The sequence below is a fragment of the Anarhichas minor genome, unplaced genomic scaffold (assembly GCF_050575085.1).
Source record: "Anarhichas minor isolate MPS153535 unplaced genomic scaffold, ASM5057508v1 ptg000059l, whole genome shotgun sequence".
In the NCBI taxonomy this organism is placed as follows: domain Eukaryota; kingdom Metazoa; phylum Chordata; class Actinopteri; order Perciformes; family Anarhichadidae; genus Anarhichas; species Anarhichas minor.
The window spans coordinates 328,283-347,264 of record NW_027466505.1 but is presented as its reverse complement, the minus strand read 5'-3'; the positions used below and the strand labels follow the sequence as shown (position 1 = coordinate 347,264).

Below are 18,982 nucleotides of genomic sequence, written 5' to 3'. Positions count from 1 at the left end.
AATCTAACTGAAGAATTATTAAAGTCCATTTACTCTTTAAAGTTCGGAGCATAGACCTGAGACATCGGCTCAGTCCAGATGTTCACTCTCTCAGACTAACCCACAAAGTTCCAAGACAGAGGTTGAACATCTGGACTGAAACTGTACTCACTACAAAACACACTTAGTTCATGTTCACGACAAAACTCAGAGGATCAGAATCAAATAAACTTTTAATCATCACAGGAACCAGTGAAATAATACATTTAATGTTCCAGGAGTCTTCTGAGTCAGCCGTTTCCTCTTCAGGTGATCAACTCTGCAACACAGAGAAACAATATGATCTTCATGATGGACGTTGCTCCACAATGACAAACAAATAACGCCAACTGAATCAAAACTAAAAACTAGGACCATAATGACATGTATGCAACAATAATTCCTGATATTTAGACAAACATTGCTGCTGTAATGGTTTGTGTATTCGTGCCGAATGGTTCAAGATGTGGCGGTTCACGGTGCGGCGCCGTTAACAGCAGGTGTTGAGGTTAACGCAATGAGCTGATTGACTGCGTGTGTGATTTACAGAACACGGAGTAACTACATCGTGACACAGACAGGTGTGTGAACAGGTAAATAAACTACAGAGATGCAATGAAAAGAATAAAACTTTCACACAGTCTTTAGACGGTGTCATGTGACTTCCTGTGTCGGGGCAGGTGTGGGCGGAGCTACAGTGATGTCACTACCTAGCTGAGCTGACAGGTGTTCAGGTAGCTCCACTCCTGCAGCTTCTAGCAGGAAGATGGTTTCTGTCAGAGGGAAGCTGGATGAAGATGAAGACTCTTCATCATCGCCACGATGGTGAGTCACCTGCTGCAGACTACACACACACACTTAAGAACTTCTGTGTTGCACCTTTTAAAACTTAAGAATCACGCTCTCAGGTGGGCTCACCTGTCCCTGACTGAGTCCAGCAGGTACTCCGTGTACAGGTGTTTCCACTCCTGTACGATTGACAGCAGGGAGTCTTTGAAGGTTCTGAGGTCCACCTGCAGCCAGCTGTGCAGAACGATGATGTCATCCAGGTGAGTCACCTCTCTGCTCAGTCTGTGGAGAGACTCGATCTGAAACAGAAACACATCTCTGCAATAAAACACCTGGACAGGTGAGTCTCGCCTCTCTCTGGATTAAAACACCTGGACAGGTGAGTCTCGCCTCTCTGGATTAAGACACCTGGACAGGTGTGTCTCACCTCTCTCTGGATTAAAACACCTGGACAGGTGTGTCTCACCTCTCTCTGGAAGTCCTTCAGGGTGGGCGGGGCTTCCTCCACCTCCACCTCCTCGTCTCCCAGCTGTCTGCTGTAAATCAGGAACTCCTGCATCACCTCACTCCTGTCGCTCTGCCACAGGTACGCATACCTGTCCAGCCCCGCCGACAGACGCTCCGCCTCCTCCTTCACCTGCAGAAGGCGATGCATTACTTCCTGTTCCAAGGCAGAGAGATCCGGACTCTGCGGCAGGGACACCTGACAGACAGACAGACAGACAGATTATTTTTCAGAAACAGCAGCCTGCAAAGAGTGAGTGATGTCAGACTCACCTGGTAGTTGCCGTGGCGTCTCTCAGAGACCCTGAGAGGCAGACTGGCTGCTGAGTAGATGCTCTGCAGGAGGTCAGAGAGGCCGACGCCCACTGACGGCTCAAACACAATTCCTGTTTCCTGCAGCTGCAGACTGACCGTCAGAAACACACTGCAGCTCTGCACACAGACACTTTAAATCCAACAACATATTGATGATAGAGAAGCCTCCATACTTTGAATTCCTCAGATTCCAGGTGTGTGTACCTGTGGGTTCATGTTGTCCGATAAGAAGGTCAGAGATCTGAGCACCAGCTGGAACAGTCCATACTGGACTTGGTCATCGATGTGGTCCAGGTACCTGATCCAGGACTCAGAGGAGACTTCAGCTCCGTACAGACTCCTGTTCACCTGAGGACACAGAAGAGTCACATCAGCACCTCCTCCTCCTCCTCCCTACCTGAGTTAACCTGAGCACCTCCTCTCTCCCTCCTCCTCCTCCCTACCTGAGTTAACCTGAGCACCTCCTCTCCCTCCTGTCTCTCCTCCTCCTCCCTACCTGAGTTAACCTGAGCACCTCCTCTCCCTCCTCCTCCCTACCTGAGTTAACCTGAGCACCTCCTCTCCCTCTCCTCCTCCCTACCTGAGTTAACCTGAGCACCTCCTCTCCCTCTCCTCCTCCTCCCTACCTGAGTTAACCTGAGCACCTCCTCTCCCTCTCCTCCTCCTCCCTACCTGAGTTAACCTGAGCACCTCCTCTCCCTCCTGTCTCTCCTCCTCCTCCCTACCTGAGTTAACCTGAGCACCTCCTCTCTCCCTCCTCCTCCTCCCTACCTGAGTTAACCTGAGCACCTCCTCTCCCTCCTGTCTCTCCTCCTCCTCCCTACCTGAGTTAACCTGAGCACCTCCTCTCTCCCTCCTCCTCCTCCCTACCTGAGTTAACCTGAGCACCTCCTCTCCCTCCTCCTCCCTACCTGAGTTAACCTGAGCACCTCCTCTCCCTCTCCTCCTCCCTACCTGAGTTAACCTGAGCACCTCCTCTCCCTCTCCTCCTCCTCCCTACCTGAGTTAACCTGAGCACCTCCTCTCCCTCCTCCTCCCTACCTGAGTTAACCTGAGCACCTCCTCTCCCTCTCCTCCTCCTCCCTACCTGAGTTAACCTGAGCACCTCCTCTCCCTCCTCCTCCTCCTCCATACCTGAGTTAACCTGAGCACCTCCTGTCCCTCCTCCTCCCTACCTGAGTTAACCTGAGCACCTCCTCTCCCTCCTCCTCCCTACCTGAGTTAACCTGAGCACCTCCTCTCCCTCCTCCTCCCTACCTGAGTTAACCTGAGCACCTCCTCCTCCTCCCTACCTGAGTTAACCTGAGCACCTCCTCTCCCTCCTCCTCCCTACCTGAGTTAACCTGAGCACCTCCTCTCTCCCTTCTCCTCCTCCCTACCTGAGTTAACCTGAGCACCTCCTCTCCCTCTCCTCCTCCTCCCTACCTGAGTTAACCTGAGCACCTCCTCTCCCTCCTCCTCCCTACCTGAGTTAACCTGAGCACCTCCTCTCTCCCTTCTCCTCCTCCCTACCTGAGTTAACCTGAGCACCTCCTCCTCCCTACCTGAGCACCTCCTCTCCCTCCTCCTCCCTACCTGAGTTAACCTGAGCACCTCCTCTCCCTCTGCTCTGATGCGTCTGTAGGTCTGCTCTGTGTCACTGACCTCCAGCAGTGAGTCACCTGAGCGCTGCAGCAGGTGAAGCTCCGCCCACTCCTGCAGGAGAAGAACCTTAGCACCGGTTGCTAACGGCTAACGGTGCTCACAGATCAACTCTGACCTGTGTGATGCGTGTCACGGCGGCCATGTTGGCTCTGGCCCGGCTCACTGAGGAGTGGACGAGCAACAGTCTCTCTCTCTTCTGCTCCACCAGCTGCTGCACACCTGGACACACACACAGTACAGGTAGAGAGACCAGCCCACTGCTTTATAACCTGGAGCTGTGTCTCAATTCAGGGGCTGCATCCTTCGGAGGCTGCATTCGTAGACCGGTTGCGTCACAGCGCTGCGACTAGGCTGTCCCATTTCACATTTTTGTTGAAGACTCCTTCAAATGCAGCCGACGAATGCAGCCTTCTGGTCCCAGATTTGAGGACACATCTGATGTATCCTTCGTGGCCCACCACATCCCAAGATGCATTGCGTGCCGGTGAAGATTTTATTTGAACCAACATGGCGGCGAGTGATGCGAGAGCTGGAGAAGCGGCATGTGTACTGCACATGTGTTACTGCAAGTTAATAAACACATTTGCTGACATTTGTTTTGCTGCTGTTAATATTAACTGTCTTGATTGATTTCCTCTGCCTTAGGATTGCTATATTATATATATATATATATACATATATATATATATATACACACATGTGTATCTATATACACATGTAAATATATATGTATGTGTGAATGAAATAAAATGAAGTTATTGATAAATACATTGTTTTAATTGCAAGAACTATAACTAAAAATGTGTTATTTAACATAGTAACTGATTTAATTAACTGATTATTAATTTAGAAAAACTATTATGAAAAACTGTGAATGAATTTTTGAATATATGATTAAAAACACTAAACTAAAAACTTCAAAGTATATGTACTGAAAATATTTTAGTTTAATGTATTTATGTGTATATATTTATAATCCTTCTGAGCAGGGATTATATATATATATATATATACACACACTATAAATATATATATATATAAATACTAGTGCTGGGCAACGATTAAAATATTTAATCGCGATTAATCTCATTGTTATGGCAAAGTTCAATAATGAATTCAAAAGTAGTGTATTGCGCACTTTTATTTTAAAAGTACTGCTATATGAACAAAATGTCAATAACATTTGGTTCACGAGATGCAGGTAGCATGTTTTATACTTAATGTGAATATAATTCATACTTTGTTGGCATCTTATTCTGAAAACCGGATGTTCGTCTGAAGAAACCGGATGTTGTCTCACGTTAATCTTTCCGCTAACTTTCAAAATCCTTCGCTCGCTCCCGATCTGTGCCGTTTAAATGCGTTTACGGTGAATTTCAGCATATAGGTGCACTAACATGTAAGTGTCTGCTGAGTTGACCACGGAGATCTGAGTGTCTGCTGACTTTACCGCAGCGATGTCCAGTAGTCTCCAGGGAGAGCAACAGCTGGTGCAGCTTCTCTCTTTATTTCTACCCCCCCAAGACCAGAAGCGGAAGTCGCCTTTTCTCTACGGCAACCCTGAAGGGACATCATATCTCCAATACAAAACGATAAACATGAGACAGTCTGTTACAATAATAATGAATTAGAAATACTTACCTGTTTTTTGTTGTTGTTGTTTTTTAATTATTATTATTATTTTTTTTCCCATCTCAAAAGGCTCAAGGACACACACACACACACACGTTCACACACACACACACACACACACACACACACACACACACACACACACACACACACACACACACACACACACACACACACACACACACATACATACACACCTGACTATAGGATGTTTGCTGGCTTTTATCCCACTGTTCTTGTCATCCTCTTGTTGTTATGTATATGTATTTGTCTCTTGTCTTTCAAAAAAAATTTTTAAAAAATTATAATAAATTTAAAAAATGCGTTAACGCGTGGTAAAATAATTGTCGGCGTTAATTAATGAATGCGTTAACGCGAAATTAACGCGTTAACTTGCCCAGCACTAATAAATACACTATAAATATATATACAGGTATATACACTATAAATATATATATATATATATATATATAATCCTTCTGAGCAGGGATTCTAGGCGATGGGAGCAGCAAGAGGGGGGCGGGGCGGGAACAGCTGTTGATGCAAACAGGAAGTCCTCTGTAGGGTAGGACGTCTCATTTCGGAGACCGCACGGTCTAGCCTTTGCGGTCCTCAAAGGACCCGGCCCACATAGACCGTGAAGGCTGGGTCCTCCGAAGGATGCAGCCCCTGAATTGAGACACAGCTATTGAGTCCACCGAGTCATGTGACGTGTCACCTTCACTGCTCCAGGTGTATCTCTGCAGTTCTGACAGGTCCTGGTTCAGGTCCTGCAGCTGATCCCGGATCAGAGGAAGCTCCACCGGCAGGACGTCACTCGCTACCTGAAGGAGGAACCACAACCTGTCACCTGACCTTCACCCTCACCTGGATTCACCTCGGTGACCGCAGCGTACCTGCTCGTAACAGGACACCATGTGACTCAGGCTCAGGTAGCTCTGTGTGATGTCATCTCTGCAGGTGAAGAGTCGAGCAGCGTGGGGGCGGAGCTCCACATCTGACTTCCTGCTCACGTACCTGAGCTCCTTCAGTAGCACCTGTATCTGTACACACACACACACACACACACACACACACACACACACACAGTTAAACCAGGTAAAGTGTGATGAGCTTCAGCCAATCACACGGCCTCTTGTTGGGTTTTCTTGTGACTGACCTTGTGGCTGCAGTTAACTCCCAGCATGCCTTGCTTGTTGTTCTGTATCAGAGGTTGTTTCAGGATGAATTCACAGTCGGAGTCCAGCAGACAACTCCAGCTGGACCTCCCTCGGTCTGTGAAGTCCTGCAGGAGGTCCACGATCTGCTGGAACCTCTGCAGGATCAGCTGGGAGGCACCCGAGTCCAGGTCCCTGAACGCAACACAGAGACTGAGACCAGGTCCCTGAACACAACACACAACATAGCGACTGAGTCCAGGTCCCTGAACACAACACAGAGACTGAGTCCAGGTCCTGGTTTCAGTGGTCCTCTTACAGCTGTTGAAGCGTCCTGTAGTGGTCCAGAGAGTTTTCAGCTCTCAGTCTGAGCTGTTGAGTCCAGCAGAGTCCGGCTGCAGCAGACGGAGTGACCCTGCTGAATGCGTTCGGTTCCTCTCTCTGACTGTAGAACAGCAGCTCGGTCTGATCCAGCTCTTCCAGGACCAGCTCCTCCAGCCGGGTCAGGTGAGGACGCAGCTGATCCTGGATCAGAGGACGGTCCAGGAGGAACCCGAACATCTTCACCAGCTGAAACAAAGCAGATCAGACCAGATCAGACCGGATCAGAATAGACCAGATCAGAACTGATCGGGCCGGACTAGATCGGATCAGATCAGACCGGAATGGAACAGACCAGATCAGACCGGACCAGATCAGGCCGGACCGGACCAGACCGGATCGGACCAGATCAGATCTGAATCAGACCAGACGGGATCAGACCAGATCAGATCAGACCTGACTAGATCGTACCGGATCAGACCAGACCGGACCAGACCAGACGGGATCAGACCAGATCAGATCAGATCAGACCAGTGCTGTGTTAGAGTTAGAGGGTACCTTTGCTCCAGAGGAGGAGGCGCAGCAGTCCTCAAAGGCTCTGCTGAGGACCGACACCAGCCGTCTCTCTAGGTCTGAGACCTGAACCCAGAAGTGGTTCAGGTGCAGCTGGAAGCTCTGAGAGGAAGAGGAGGAGGAAGAGGAGGAGGACTTACACACAGCTCAGGATCCAACATCCAAGGAAGCTCCTCACACACATCACATGACCGTCACCTGGTCTTCAGGGTCGGTGGGGTCACAGGTGGAGTCACACAGAACCTTCACATGACCCAGGAAGTCCTGATACACCTGCTGAACCACATCAGTCCACATCTGGCCTCTAATACCAGACAGGACCGCAGAGTCCAACTGATGCAGCTTCAGGCTGACACTGAACACCTCCTGTAGGAGGAGAGGAGAGGAGAGGAGGAGAGGATAGGAGGAGTCTGTGTCTGTGTGTGTGTGTGTGTACCTGGATGCTCTGCAGGTGTAACAGGAAGTGGTCCAGGTTGAAGAAGACCAGGTTTGAAGGGAAGTCCCAGTTGTGAGTGTCTCCGTCCTGCAGAGAGAAACCAGAAGAATCCTCAGACTTGAACCTGGACCTGGACCAGGACTCTGTGTACATGTCTGTGGTGTAGACATGAGGGGTACCTGCTCCAGCTGGGTCCTGCACCACCTGTACTCCTCTTTGAGGGTCTGAAGGGTCCAGATCACCAGTGTGACATCATCCAGTCTGGGACCAGGATCTGATCCCAGACCAGCCATCACCTCCTCCTCATGAAGGAACCTCCTGCTCTGTAGACCAGGAAGGAGGAGCACAATCAACTGGTGTGTGTGTTTGTATGTCTGTGTGTGTGTGTGTGTGTTTGTATGTGTGTGTGTGTGTGTTACCATCTGTATGAACAGGTTACAGATCTCCTGCAGCAGGACCACTACCCAACAGGGTCTACGGTAGAACTCAGACCTGATCCACACCTGTCTCACCTCCTCCATCAGAGCAGTCATGTTGTCCCCCAGCTGTCAATCACACACAGTGATGATGTCACACACACACAGTGATGATGTCACACATACACACAGAGTGGTGATGTCACACACACACACACACACAGTGGTGATGTCACACACACACACACACAGTGGTGATGTCACACACACACACACACACAGTGGTGATGTCACAGTAAACCCCTGGAGGACCGGTCCATGAGGTACCTGCAGGTAGTCCATCCGCTCCAGCTGCTCCAGCTTCTCCTGCACAGGGTCCAGGTTCACGGTGAGGTCCTGGGCCTCGTCCAGACCTGAGGGGACCAACAGAGACGGGTCAAAGGACTGATCTGGTTCTGAGGACTCATGTCCCACATTGATGGAGACCTCCTGTCTCACCTTCCTGGACCTCGGAGTACAGGTCTCTGAGACTGGACCAGTTCACGCTGTCTGCTCTCTGGACCACAGAGACCACCTGCTGGGCTCTGCTGCTCCTCAGCTGGACCAAGAACCAGAGGAAGGACTTTATGTCACTTTATATCATTAGAATACTACATCATAAGATAATACTGTAATAGTAGACCTGCTGCTGGATCAGGTGCAGGTTCTTCAGTCTAGTCCTCCAGAAGTTAAACTCGTCTGAGGGAAGGGGATCCAGTCCGTCCAGAACCGGCTGAGACGAGTCCTGCTGCAGGAAGTTTGAGACCAGCTTCACCCACTCTGTGATGGTGGAGTCACAGGAGTGGAGCAGCTTAGTGTGTGACAACTTCCTGTTAGAGAGAAGAAGAAGCAGATAAAGAAGAAGAAGAAGGTTTACTGTTAGAGGACAGCAGAAGAAGAAGCAGATAAAGAAGAAGAAGAAGCAGCAGCAGCAGCTGCTTCAGGGCCAATTCCAATGCCCTCCCTCACGGACTCACGGAGTTTTAGGCGCACTCCCGCGAAGTCCGTGAGGGTTTAGTTCTGTCTGTCAAATCATTGAGTGTTTGAGGCTCTGGCAGACATTTTGTTTCCTTTATGAACCCTTATGCTGCGTTCACACCAAACGTGTCGCGAATTATTCGCGTGAGTAGATTACATACAAAGTCTATGCACAGACGCGATGAGACTGGCTTTGGCGACGCGTTTGGTGTGAACGCAGCATTAGTCTAATGCTGCGTTCACACCAAACGCGTCGCGAATTCATCGCGCCGCCGGTCAAAACGCCGGGGACCATTTGTGTTCATGTGTGAATCGCGCGAATCACGCGCCGGAGAGGGGGCGTGGCTTATCGCCCTGAAAGCCGTTCAACTGTCCGCCATTAACCATGAAAAAAAAGAACCTCTATTTCTGCTTAGTACGTGTTGTGGAAGTCACAGATATCCTGGGAAACTAAACGCCGTCATGTCTGGTTCATAACATTGTTCAGAGGAGCTCCATGGATTTTATCGAGCTTTATTCACTGTGTCTAGTGAGCCACACAAGTCGCTGTTTACTACAGCTGTATGAACACTAAATAAACTGATTTGGCTGTGATTTAACGGTAATAAACTGACAAAAAGGGACTCCTAAATAACTACGTAATGATGCCGATTTGATCGTTGAGCTCTGGGTGAACACAGACGGCTACAGTATTTATTTCCTGATTCAACAACGGCAGGACGTCGCTGATGACAGGGTGAGCAACTCAACGCTGATAGGCTATCGCGCCGGGGCGTAACGCGAAAATTTTGCAGAAGTTGAAAAATTTCAACTCGCGCGTTTGACGCAGATTTGCGTCAATCGCGCCGCAAATTAGCGTCAATCGCGCCGCGCCATCGCAAATTAGCGCCGCGCCAGTCTCATCGCGTCTGTGCATAGACTTTGTATGTAATCTACTCGCGCGAATAATTCGCGACGCGTTTGGTGTGAACACAGCATAAGGGAATTACCCACAAATCATTGCAATGTGACCACGGGGTAACCAGTGGACGCATGGAGACGTAACAAAAAGGTAAACAAAGAGGACGGATCAGTGTGTTCAGCCTGGAGTATTACATGTACTCAGAAACATTAAGGGTTAAAGATGGAACATTAAAACATGAAATCAGAAGATATTTATTTATTTATTCATCAAATATTTGATTTTGTCATTGAAGCTGTATAGCTGAATAGATTATCTGAAGTTACCTCTCATCTAGTGAGGAAAGAGCCTGAAGACGTTCACATCAGGGAGTAAATAATATACAATAAATACACACAACTATACATCATATGTTTTGTTGTTTTCATGGTAACGTGATCTGTCCCATTCATATTTCCACCATCTCAAGCCCTCACAGTCTCTCACACTCACCCACTCACCAGGTGACCTCAGTGAGTCCTTGAGGGTTCAGGGTCTGAGGGTTTAGGAGGGACGTTGGGATTGGGCCAAGAAGAAGAAGAAGCTTCAGTGTTAGAGAAGAAGAAGAAGAAGTCTGTCCTACCCCTCTTCAGTGTCTTCTGTGAAGGTGTTTCCATGAAGCTGGTCCTCATGAAGAGCTTCGGGATAAGTGAGGAAAGTTCCTCCCTCCATCTGAGCCTCCATCACCAACGCCTCGTTCCTCTGCTGCTCCGTGGACCTCAGAGCCTCCTCAGCTAAACCCACCGCCCATCTTCTGCTCGTCTCCAGGTTAATAAGCAACGGGCAGGTCACCTGAGAGCAGAGGACACACCTTTAACCTTCAGCCTGGACGTCCTGCAGGTAGAGCAGGTTTCTAACCAAAGGGATTGAGAACTGTGGGTCCTGACCCAGTGTTTGGAAACAACTGCCATGGACAACATGTTAGCCTTAGCTAAAGCTAACAGTTGGCCTTATCTTGAACTAGCCATAGCTCACAGCTAGCCCTAATGTTGGCTCATCTTGAATTAGCCATAGCTTCCAGTTAGCTTTAATGTTAAGACTTATCTTGAATTGGCCAGTTAAGCTTACTCTTAAATTTGCCATATTCATACTAGCCTTATCTTAAATTTGCCTTAGTTTCCAGTTAGTCTACATCAGGGGTGTCAAACTCATCTTCACTCTGGGCCACATCAGCATCACGGTTTCCCTCAAAGGGCCGGTTGTAACTGTAAGACTGTATAACTGTAACTACTCCCTAACATATTGTTAAATAACTCTCTGCATTTGATTATTGTTTATTCAAGTGTAAAAATATTGTACATGCAGTTATATAAATGTAAAATTATATTTAAGCACATTTCTGTTATTATAAATAAATAATAAATAATTTTAATTTAGGGTTAAGAAACCCACATTACTCTATCAAAGATCAAACTTTTAAAGAAAATAACAAAGACAAATATCATCAAACACAAGTTATTACATTAACTTTGTTCAAAGCTATTTGTGTCACCTCTCTGCATCACTAATGTCCCGCCCTGCCGTCGTCCCGTGCATGGCAGCTACATCCAAGAGCTCCTCACTGAGATCAGGTCTGCCTTGAGCCTCTTACAAACATTGATAGATGATGTATCTCGTCTCTTAGCTAGCTGTGTTGTTAGATTGCTGCTAGTTCCTGAACTCGGTCTGCGATGGTGTTTCTTCACAAACTGACATTTGTAAAAGTCTGTATCTGGTCGGAGCTCACCTGCTCACATACCTTTAGCAGCACTGGGCTGTAGCTTCTGTAAATATATTCTGCTGTGATTGCAGTCTGCCTTTTAATTCTTGGACAATTTGATGTTTTTCTTGGAGGCTAAATTTAGCTCCGTGTTTGGTGTCAAAATGCCGACACGCATCATAACACAGAAGACAGACCCGTTTTTCTCCTTGAAGCACAAACATGTTTTCTCTTTCCCATCTTAAATTACATTTTCTTCCCTCTGCATCAATTTTTCTCTTCGTGGACATTTTGGGATTATTTGTCGATCTTTTTCAACTCAATCACTTGTTGGAAAACCTCTTTACGGGCTGTTCCCTCTCCTGTCCACCTGTTGTGATAGTTTTAATGTCGGTACACAGACAACTTGCTATCTCAGAATTTCAACTTTCTATCTCATAATTTCGACCATGGGGATATTTTTTTAAGTCTAACTATTTTTTTTCCAAAATAAAAAAAATAGATATTTTTTTGCTGGTGGATTCGCGGGCCACATAAAATGACGTGGCGGGCCCGCAGGCCTTGAGTTTGACACGTGTGGTCTAAATGTTAGCCGTAGCTTGAATTAGCCTTAGCTTCCAGTTAGCCTAAATGTTATCCTTAGCTATAACTAGCACTAGCTTCCAGCTAGCCTAACTGTTAGCCTTAGCTATAATTAGCCTTAGCTTCCAGTTACCCTAACTGTTAGCCTTAGCTTTAAATAGCCTTAGCTTAGCTAGCTGTCCCACCTCCTCAGAGACAGCAATGATGAAGCTCTTGGCGTCTTCTCCCTCAACTTCTTGGATTACTAAAATCTTTCGGACATTTTCTCTCGTGATGACTTCTCGACCCGCTCTGGAGACGCAGATCACTTTAGTTTGGACATTTTGAGGGGGGTCCAGGCCGACGGAGAGTCCTCCATCTTCAGGGTCCCGACAGAGGAACAGGTTCTTGTAGTCCGGAGTGTTGAAGAAGCTGCTGAAGATCACCTGGTTTTCCTCCTCAGAGACAAACCGCCGCCATCTTTCCTCCTCCAATCTGAAGCTGGTGAGGGTGAAGCTCCGGACGGGATCCAATCGCTCGTCTCTGGCGTCCATCTTTATCTTCACACCTTCTTCTTCTCTTTATCTTCACACCTTCTTCTTCTCTTTATCTTCACACCTCCTTCTTCTCTTTATCTTCACACCTTCTTATTATCTTTATCTTCACACCTTCTTCTTCTCTTTATCTTCACACCTCCTTCTTCTCTTTATCTTCACACCTCCTTCTTCTCTTTATCTTCACACCTCCTTCTTCTCTTTATCTTCACACCTCCTTCTTCTCTTTATCTTCACACCTTATTCTTCTCCTGCTTGTCTCCACTTTGTCATAAAAACAAACTTAAAATAAAACGGGTGAAAACTTCATAAATCGACCGTTTTTGTTTTTTAAAATAACGGTTGGTGATGCCTTCAATGTCTTTTCCCAGCGTCGTAAATATGTCAGTAGGAGCTGGATTACAATTGGTCCAAACAGCACGACCCGCCCTACTTTCCCTCTGATTGGCTAATACTCGTTGCCTTCGTTGGTTGGATTGGTTCGTTCGGGCACGGTTAGGGTTGTGTCAGGGTGACCCAATCAGAAAAAGAGTAGGGCGGGTCATGCCGCACCATGGCTCTGATCCACTCTGTGATTGGTTGCTGGATCGTATAAAGATAACATGGCGCTGGTTTTTACTACAGAAAGGTTTGAGAACGTGAAGTTGGACGGCGAGCAGACGGCGCTACCGCCGAGAGCAGCGGCGATGATCGGGCAATGTGAACGTTACGGTCCGTCTGGTGTCGGTGTGCTTTCACTGACTACTAAAGATAACTGTGAATGTGATGCGTTAACCAGCTAACGTTAGCTGCGGCGGCTAACTCCAGGCTCCGACCGGCTTCGATGGATCCGTTAACGGTAAGAAGTGATTCAACAAACGGACAAAGAACTGAAGACAGTAGTGTCTGTGTGGCGGAAACATTTAGTCAAGATGGCGACCAGAATGTGTTTGTGATGTTAGCAATATATTTAGTGAACAAACTTTGGTTCCTTTGTTCGACCAGAGATTTAAGAAGTACTCTGATAGTAATACTACACACTAGAAGTACTCTGCTACAAGTAAAAGTAGTAATACTACACACTAGAAGTGATGAAACGAAAGGCCGATTGAAGCCCCCCCCCCAGCAGTCTGTTCACAGAGGGGGGGCCGTGACAAAACCGAGCTGAAGCGTCTTCTGATCCAGGGTTCTGGTCTAGTGTTCTGTTTTAGGGTTCTTTACCTGATCCATGTACCTGTGTTGAGTTTTCACCTGTTCACCTCCTCTGCTCTCTGATTGGCTCTGACAGAACGACACCCCCCCCTGAAGCGGTGACGTCATCGTTGAGGCCAGGATGTCACATGATGGTGGTGAGTGACTTGTCACATTGCAACATGCATCAATCAGCTGAGTGGGCGGGGCTTAGCTCTGCTGGGAGATGATGTGAACAAAAGGCCGAATTGTAGCGCCCCCCCCCCCCCTCAGGCAGAGTGTTCTCAGAGAGAGGGGGGGGGTGCTGTGACAAAGACCGACCGAAGCGTTCGTCTGATCCCAGGTCAGCAGGGTCATGTGATGGTCATGTGACTCAGGAGTCTTTATATTTCCTGTTTGTTTGAGCTTTTATTATTATTATTATTATTATTATTATTATTATTATTATTATTATTATTATTGGCTTGTTTTAAAGACTTTCTTCACCTGTTCAGAACCATCTGGAAGCAGCTGCTGCCCCCTGCTGGACCACGCCAGGGTGCTGGAGAGAACTATGTTTATTTTGACTGATGTATACGAGTATAAATCTTATTTATTAATAAAAGTTGTTTTTAATAAAAAGTAATTATTTAACTCTTGTTTCTGCTCATAACTGATCCTGGATCTGATGTTAATACTTCTGTTTATACCGCAGTGAAGGTACTAATGAGCTTCTATTCTCTAACAACTGATAAGTGTGAAGTAGAATATTTATTTTCAAAGTACTTGTAGCTGTGTACTAAATACAAGTATATGATCCACAGTTGATGACGCTTATGTTTTATTCTTTATAATTAATCGACGGCGTTTAAAGAAACTCATTAAAATACTCGGATTACTCTCAAGGGGTGCTTCTTAAATATATTTATGTATTCTGTCCATTTAGTTCTGTATTTAAATGCATATTAAATATTCAGACTGTAATGATCAGTAAAGGTGTACATATTAAACTGTGTAATTATATATTCAGATTTCTGTCTCCAGGTTAAAAACTCATTCAAATATTTCATCACATTTTATTAGAAATGTTCATTGGTGAATATAAAGTTTGTCAAACCGGGAACAAAACTCAGACCGGATGTTGTATATTTAATTTTTCAGACTTTTCCTTTTTTTTTTTTTTTTTGGGAGGTTGAACTTTCCCCGGAAGTCTTGCTGCTGCTGCTGCAGAAGAAGTTGCTGCTGTTCACTCGAGACGCAACTTTCATTTTTAACGGAACCGGACCGGAGTGATGGAGACCGACGTGTCATCGCCGGTAAACACACCGACCGACCGGAGCCGGTTTGCAGCTAAGCTAACGGAGCTAGCCTCTGGATCGGTGGGAATTAGAACCTGTCGCCAAACTCCATTCATAAAACAGAACGTTTAAAGAACCGAGTCTAAAGAGCTCTAACCAACACGTGACCCGACTCAATGATGACATGTGTTAGAACCGAGCTGTCGGTGATTCGGCCTCAACCGGACCGAGCTCTGTTCCGGTAAAACGGTAGAAAACGAGCTGGTGTTTTCTACCGTTTTACCGTTTAACTAAAGAACCTCATTTATTCCTCTGGTTTAATCTGAAATAAAAAGGAGATTAACGTGAATGGAGTTTAGTTTGAGGTTCTGTCTCCTGTGGGTCTGGATGTAGAGTCTAGTGACGTTTACCACCAGGACTCATTTACTGTAGTAACAGTACTACTATCACACAGTAACTACTACTACCACACAGTGAGAGTACTACTACCACGCAGTAAAGGTACTACTACCACACAATGACGGTACTACTACCACACAGTAACGGTACTACTACCACACTGAAAGTACTACTACCACACAGTAACAGTACTACTATAACACAGTGACAGTACTACTACTACACAGTGAGAGTACTACTACCACACAGTAACAGTACTACTACCACACAGTGAGAGTTATACTACCACACAGTAGAAGTACTCTGTTACAGTGCAAGTACTTTATTACAGTAGAAGTACTCTGTTACACAAATACTTCAGTCTTAGAGTAACCATGTTGTACTTTCACTCCTGATCAGTTTCAGGCCGTTCAGATCAAACCAGAACCAGAAGAAGTAGAGATCCAGACCTTCACCGTCCTCAAGAAGCTGTCCGTCAAACTGACCGACTGCAGGCTGTGGCTGGAGGGGCGGGACTTCCTGTCTCTTGGTAAGAACAGAGTAATTTATTATTATTCTAACTTCCTTTAAGAAAAGTTACAGAAATGTTTGTGCATCCTGTCAATCATCCCCAACAGACGATCACCCTCAGTTATGTCACCAGAGGTCGACACGATGCCACCCGACGAACACGGGCAGAAAGATGGTCTACTGCTCCGAGTGTACCAAAGGCTTCTACAAGAGGTCTCACCTGGAGGCTCACCTGAGAACCCACCGAGGACAGAAACCCAACCAGTGCTGGCGGTGCGGGAAGACCTACCCGACCCTGATGAGCCTGGTAGTCCACCAGCAGATCCACGACCGCAGGGAGCCCTACCGGTGCTCCTACTGTGACAAGACCTTCGCTCTGAAGAGGGACTGGAAGACGCACCACCGGACGCACTCCGGGACCAAACCCTTCAAGTGCTGGTTCTGCGGGGACGGCTTCGGCGGGCAGGACGAGCTTGACGAGCACCTGGAGGTTCACAAGGGAGAGAAGTGCTACCGCTGCAAAGTCTGCGACAAGATGTTCGTCTCCTACCAGGGTTTCAACTTCCACCGTAAGTCGCACAAGAACCCGAAGCTGCTGCCGTGCTTGAAGTGCAAGAAGACCTTCGGTAACCCTCAGAGCCTGAAGCTCCACCAGGTGACCCACTCCAACAGGAAGCCGCACAAATGCCCCACCTGCAGCAAAGCCTTCAAGCTGCTGAGCGGCATGCGGGTCCACCAGAGGACCCACGAGGACCTGAGGGACTACCACTGCGCAGAGTGCGGTAAGTGTTTCTCCAGCCTGCAGGGCCTGAAGCTGCACCACCGCACCCACACCGGACTGAAGCCCTACAAGTGCAGCGAGTGCGGGAAGAGGTTCACCCAGTCGCCCCACCTCAAGTCCCACATGGTCACCCACACTGGGGAGCGACCGTTCCTCTGCACCACTTGCGGGAAGAGGTTCACCCAATCGTCCCACCTGAGGTCTCACGTCACGCTGTTCCACGTGGGTGAGAAGCCCTTCGCCTGCGACGACTGCGGGAAGAGCTTCACCATCGCCCACTACCTGAAGATGCACCGACTGAGCCACACCAAGGAGAAGCTGTACCAGTGCTCATACTGCGACAAGTCCTTCTCCTACCACAACTCCTGGAGGGCCCACGAGAGGATCCACACCGGCGAGCGTCCGTTCGGATGCCGCGACTGCGGCCAAAGCTTCATCACGTCGGGCTCGCTGCTGAGCCACCGGAGAACCAAACACACCGGAGAGAAGAGCCACTACTGCATCACCTGCGGGGAGTTCTTCTTCACCAGCTCGCTGCTGCGGGTCCACCAGCTCGACCACACCGGCGAGCGGCCTCACGCCTGCGGCTGCGGCAAGACGTTCAAAACCAAAGGAGTGCTGCGCTACCACCTGAAGAGGTTCACCGACCACCAGCCGGCCGAGTGAACGGCAGAGCTTCAGGTGCAGGTCTCAACCACAGGACGTTAGTTTACCAGAAACACACATTATCATCGAGAGGACATTGTTACCTCTGAAGTCCGTCCACAATAAATGTCCTTAAAGACTCGGTGATGGTCGTCACAAAGACACTGAGATGATATTGTTTAAATTCTCGTTACATCCTGAAAAACTATCAATGAGTCAAAAGCTTTGACAAAAAGTAAGAAAAACAATCAGGAATCTGCGGTTGTCTCGAGCTGTCTGTCTGACTGTCTACCTGTCTGCCTGACTGCCTGTCTGTCTTTCCTCGTCACCAGAGTCTTCCACCAGCTGTTCTAACAGGAGAGATGTTTGTTGTTTACGTTCATGATGAGATTTAGGGGGCGTATCTTTAGAAGAGATGGACTGTAGGGGGCGTGTCTTTAGAGGTCTGAAGAGACAGACTGTAGGGGGCGTGTCTTTGGAGGCCTGAAGAGACGGACTGGTGGGGGCGTGTCTTTGGAGGTCTGAAGAGATGGACTGTAGGGGGCGTGTCTTTAGAGGTCTGAGGTCTAAAAGTTATTTTTATCTTCTGAAGGTTCCTCACTGAGTGACCTAAGGTTCATTAACAGCTGTTTGAATCCTCTAAATGCTGAGGAAAGGTGCTTTAATGCTTCCTTTCCTATCTCCTTTAGCATAGGAAACACTGGACCTTCGTTTACTGAAGGAAAGGAGATAATTCCGACCCACAATGCCTTGCGGCGGCAACATTTACAGTGACGCAGCATGAAAACAAATGCTATGTTTATCTCACAGGTTTAATAATTATACTCATAGTCATAAAATAATGAGATTCATGTTGATGAAGATGAACAGAGACGATCCTTAAGTTTCATTTTATATATTTATTTACTTTGAACATGAAACAAATACGTTTAAACAAAGAGAAGGAAAATAAATTAAATGAACTCTCAATGAACAAATTCTTGTTCTCAATAACAAGAAGTTTCCGTAATAAAACAAAACAATTAGTCCGATGATAGGTCCTCTGTTCTGGTCCTCCTCTGGTCCTCATCTGGTCTGTTGTGGTCTCATATTGAGACCTCCTCATGAACTCTGTGACTATCAATAAATACTTTGAAGCTCAATTAAAACATTTCTCTGTTTGTTTAACCTTTTGTTTGGTTTTTAATATTCAAATGATATTTAATCTATTAGAATGTTCTGCCATAATGATCCTGTTGTAATGTACCATATTATAGTGTAATATTTAATATCCTAGTACTATTTTATCTCATATAATATTAAAATGAAGTGAGTAGTTTATATCTCTCACAACCTCTGAACCTCCATCTCAGCTCCACGTGACCCTCACAGGTGAACCAGGGCACATCTCAAGTCTCTTAACTGCATCCCCGTTTCCCTCACTCGCGTCCTCTCCTTGCGTCCTAGTCCCTCCCACCAGGGATGAATGGAGGAAACCATGCGAGGAGAGAGGAAACGAGGAGATATGTTTTAAGAGACATGAGACGACCTTTCCTCAGTTGCGTCACGTGAAGCGACGTCTGTTTCTGATGACGGAGACTTGGGATGTACCCTGGAGGTTTAGTGAACGGAACAAAATAAAATG

At 47.1% G+C, this 18,982-nt stretch overlaps 2 protein-coding genes across 11 annotated transcripts; one reads left to right on the top strand and one right to left on the bottom strand.

Moving 5' to 3' along the window:
• Positions 1-194: 194 nt before the first annotated feature.
• Positions 195-13,890, bottom strand: LOC142933390 (dynein axonemal heavy chain 17-like). 7 transcript variants are annotated; one of them, XM_076077490.1, is made up of 22 exons: positions 13,777-13,890; positions 10,346-10,554; positions 8,488-8,674; positions 8,304-8,403; positions 8,133-8,218; positions 7,809-7,934; positions 7,569-7,712; positions 7,390-7,476; positions 7,152-7,319; positions 6,939-7,055; positions 6,379-6,629; positions 6,062-6,254; positions 5,799-5,945; positions 5,621-5,726; positions 3,386-3,489; positions 3,202-3,321; positions 1,831-1,974; positions 1,585-1,743; positions 1,274-1,510; positions 937-1,106; positions 729-862; positions 195-298 (listed from the first exon to the last, which is right to left on the bottom strand). In XM_076077490.1, the coding sequence occupies exons 1-22, from the start codon at positions 13,873-13,875 to the stop codon at positions 285-287; spliced, it is 3,102 nt and encodes a 1,033-aa protein (XP_075933605.1). In that variant the 5' UTR covers positions 13,876-13,890; the 3' UTR covers positions 195-284. The 7 variants fall into 7 exon arrangements, 6 of the variants coding, with proteins under 6 accessions (XP_075933605.1, XP_075933601.1, XP_075933602.1 ...); XM_076077486.1 differs by having other exon boundaries at positions 12,229-13,802; XM_076077487.1 differs by having other exon boundaries at positions 3,271-3,321; positions 12,229-13,802.
• Positions 13,185-18,525, top strand: LOC142933396 (uncharacterized). 4 transcript variants are annotated; one of them, XM_076077505.1, is made up of 5 exons: positions 13,185-13,414; positions 13,844-13,904; positions 14,917-15,041; positions 15,822-15,951; positions 16,040-18,525. In XM_076077505.1, exons 3-5 carry the CDS (start codon positions 15,018-15,020, stop codon positions 17,377-17,379), a joined length of 1,494 nt encoding a protein of 497 aa, XP_075933620.1. In that variant the 5' UTR covers positions 13,185-13,414; positions 13,844-13,904; positions 14,917-15,017; the 3' UTR covers positions 17,380-18,525. The 4 variants fall into 4 exon arrangements, 2 of the variants coding, with proteins under 2 accessions (XP_075933620.1, XP_075933619.1); XM_076077504.1 differs by having other exon boundaries at positions 14,917-15,104; XR_012947581.1 differs by lacking the exons at positions 14,917-15,041; positions 15,822-15,951; positions 16,040-18,525 and adding an exon at positions 14,241-14,379 and having other exon boundaries at positions 13,844-14,089.
• The last annotated feature ends 457 nt before the right edge of the window (positions 18,526-18,982 follow it).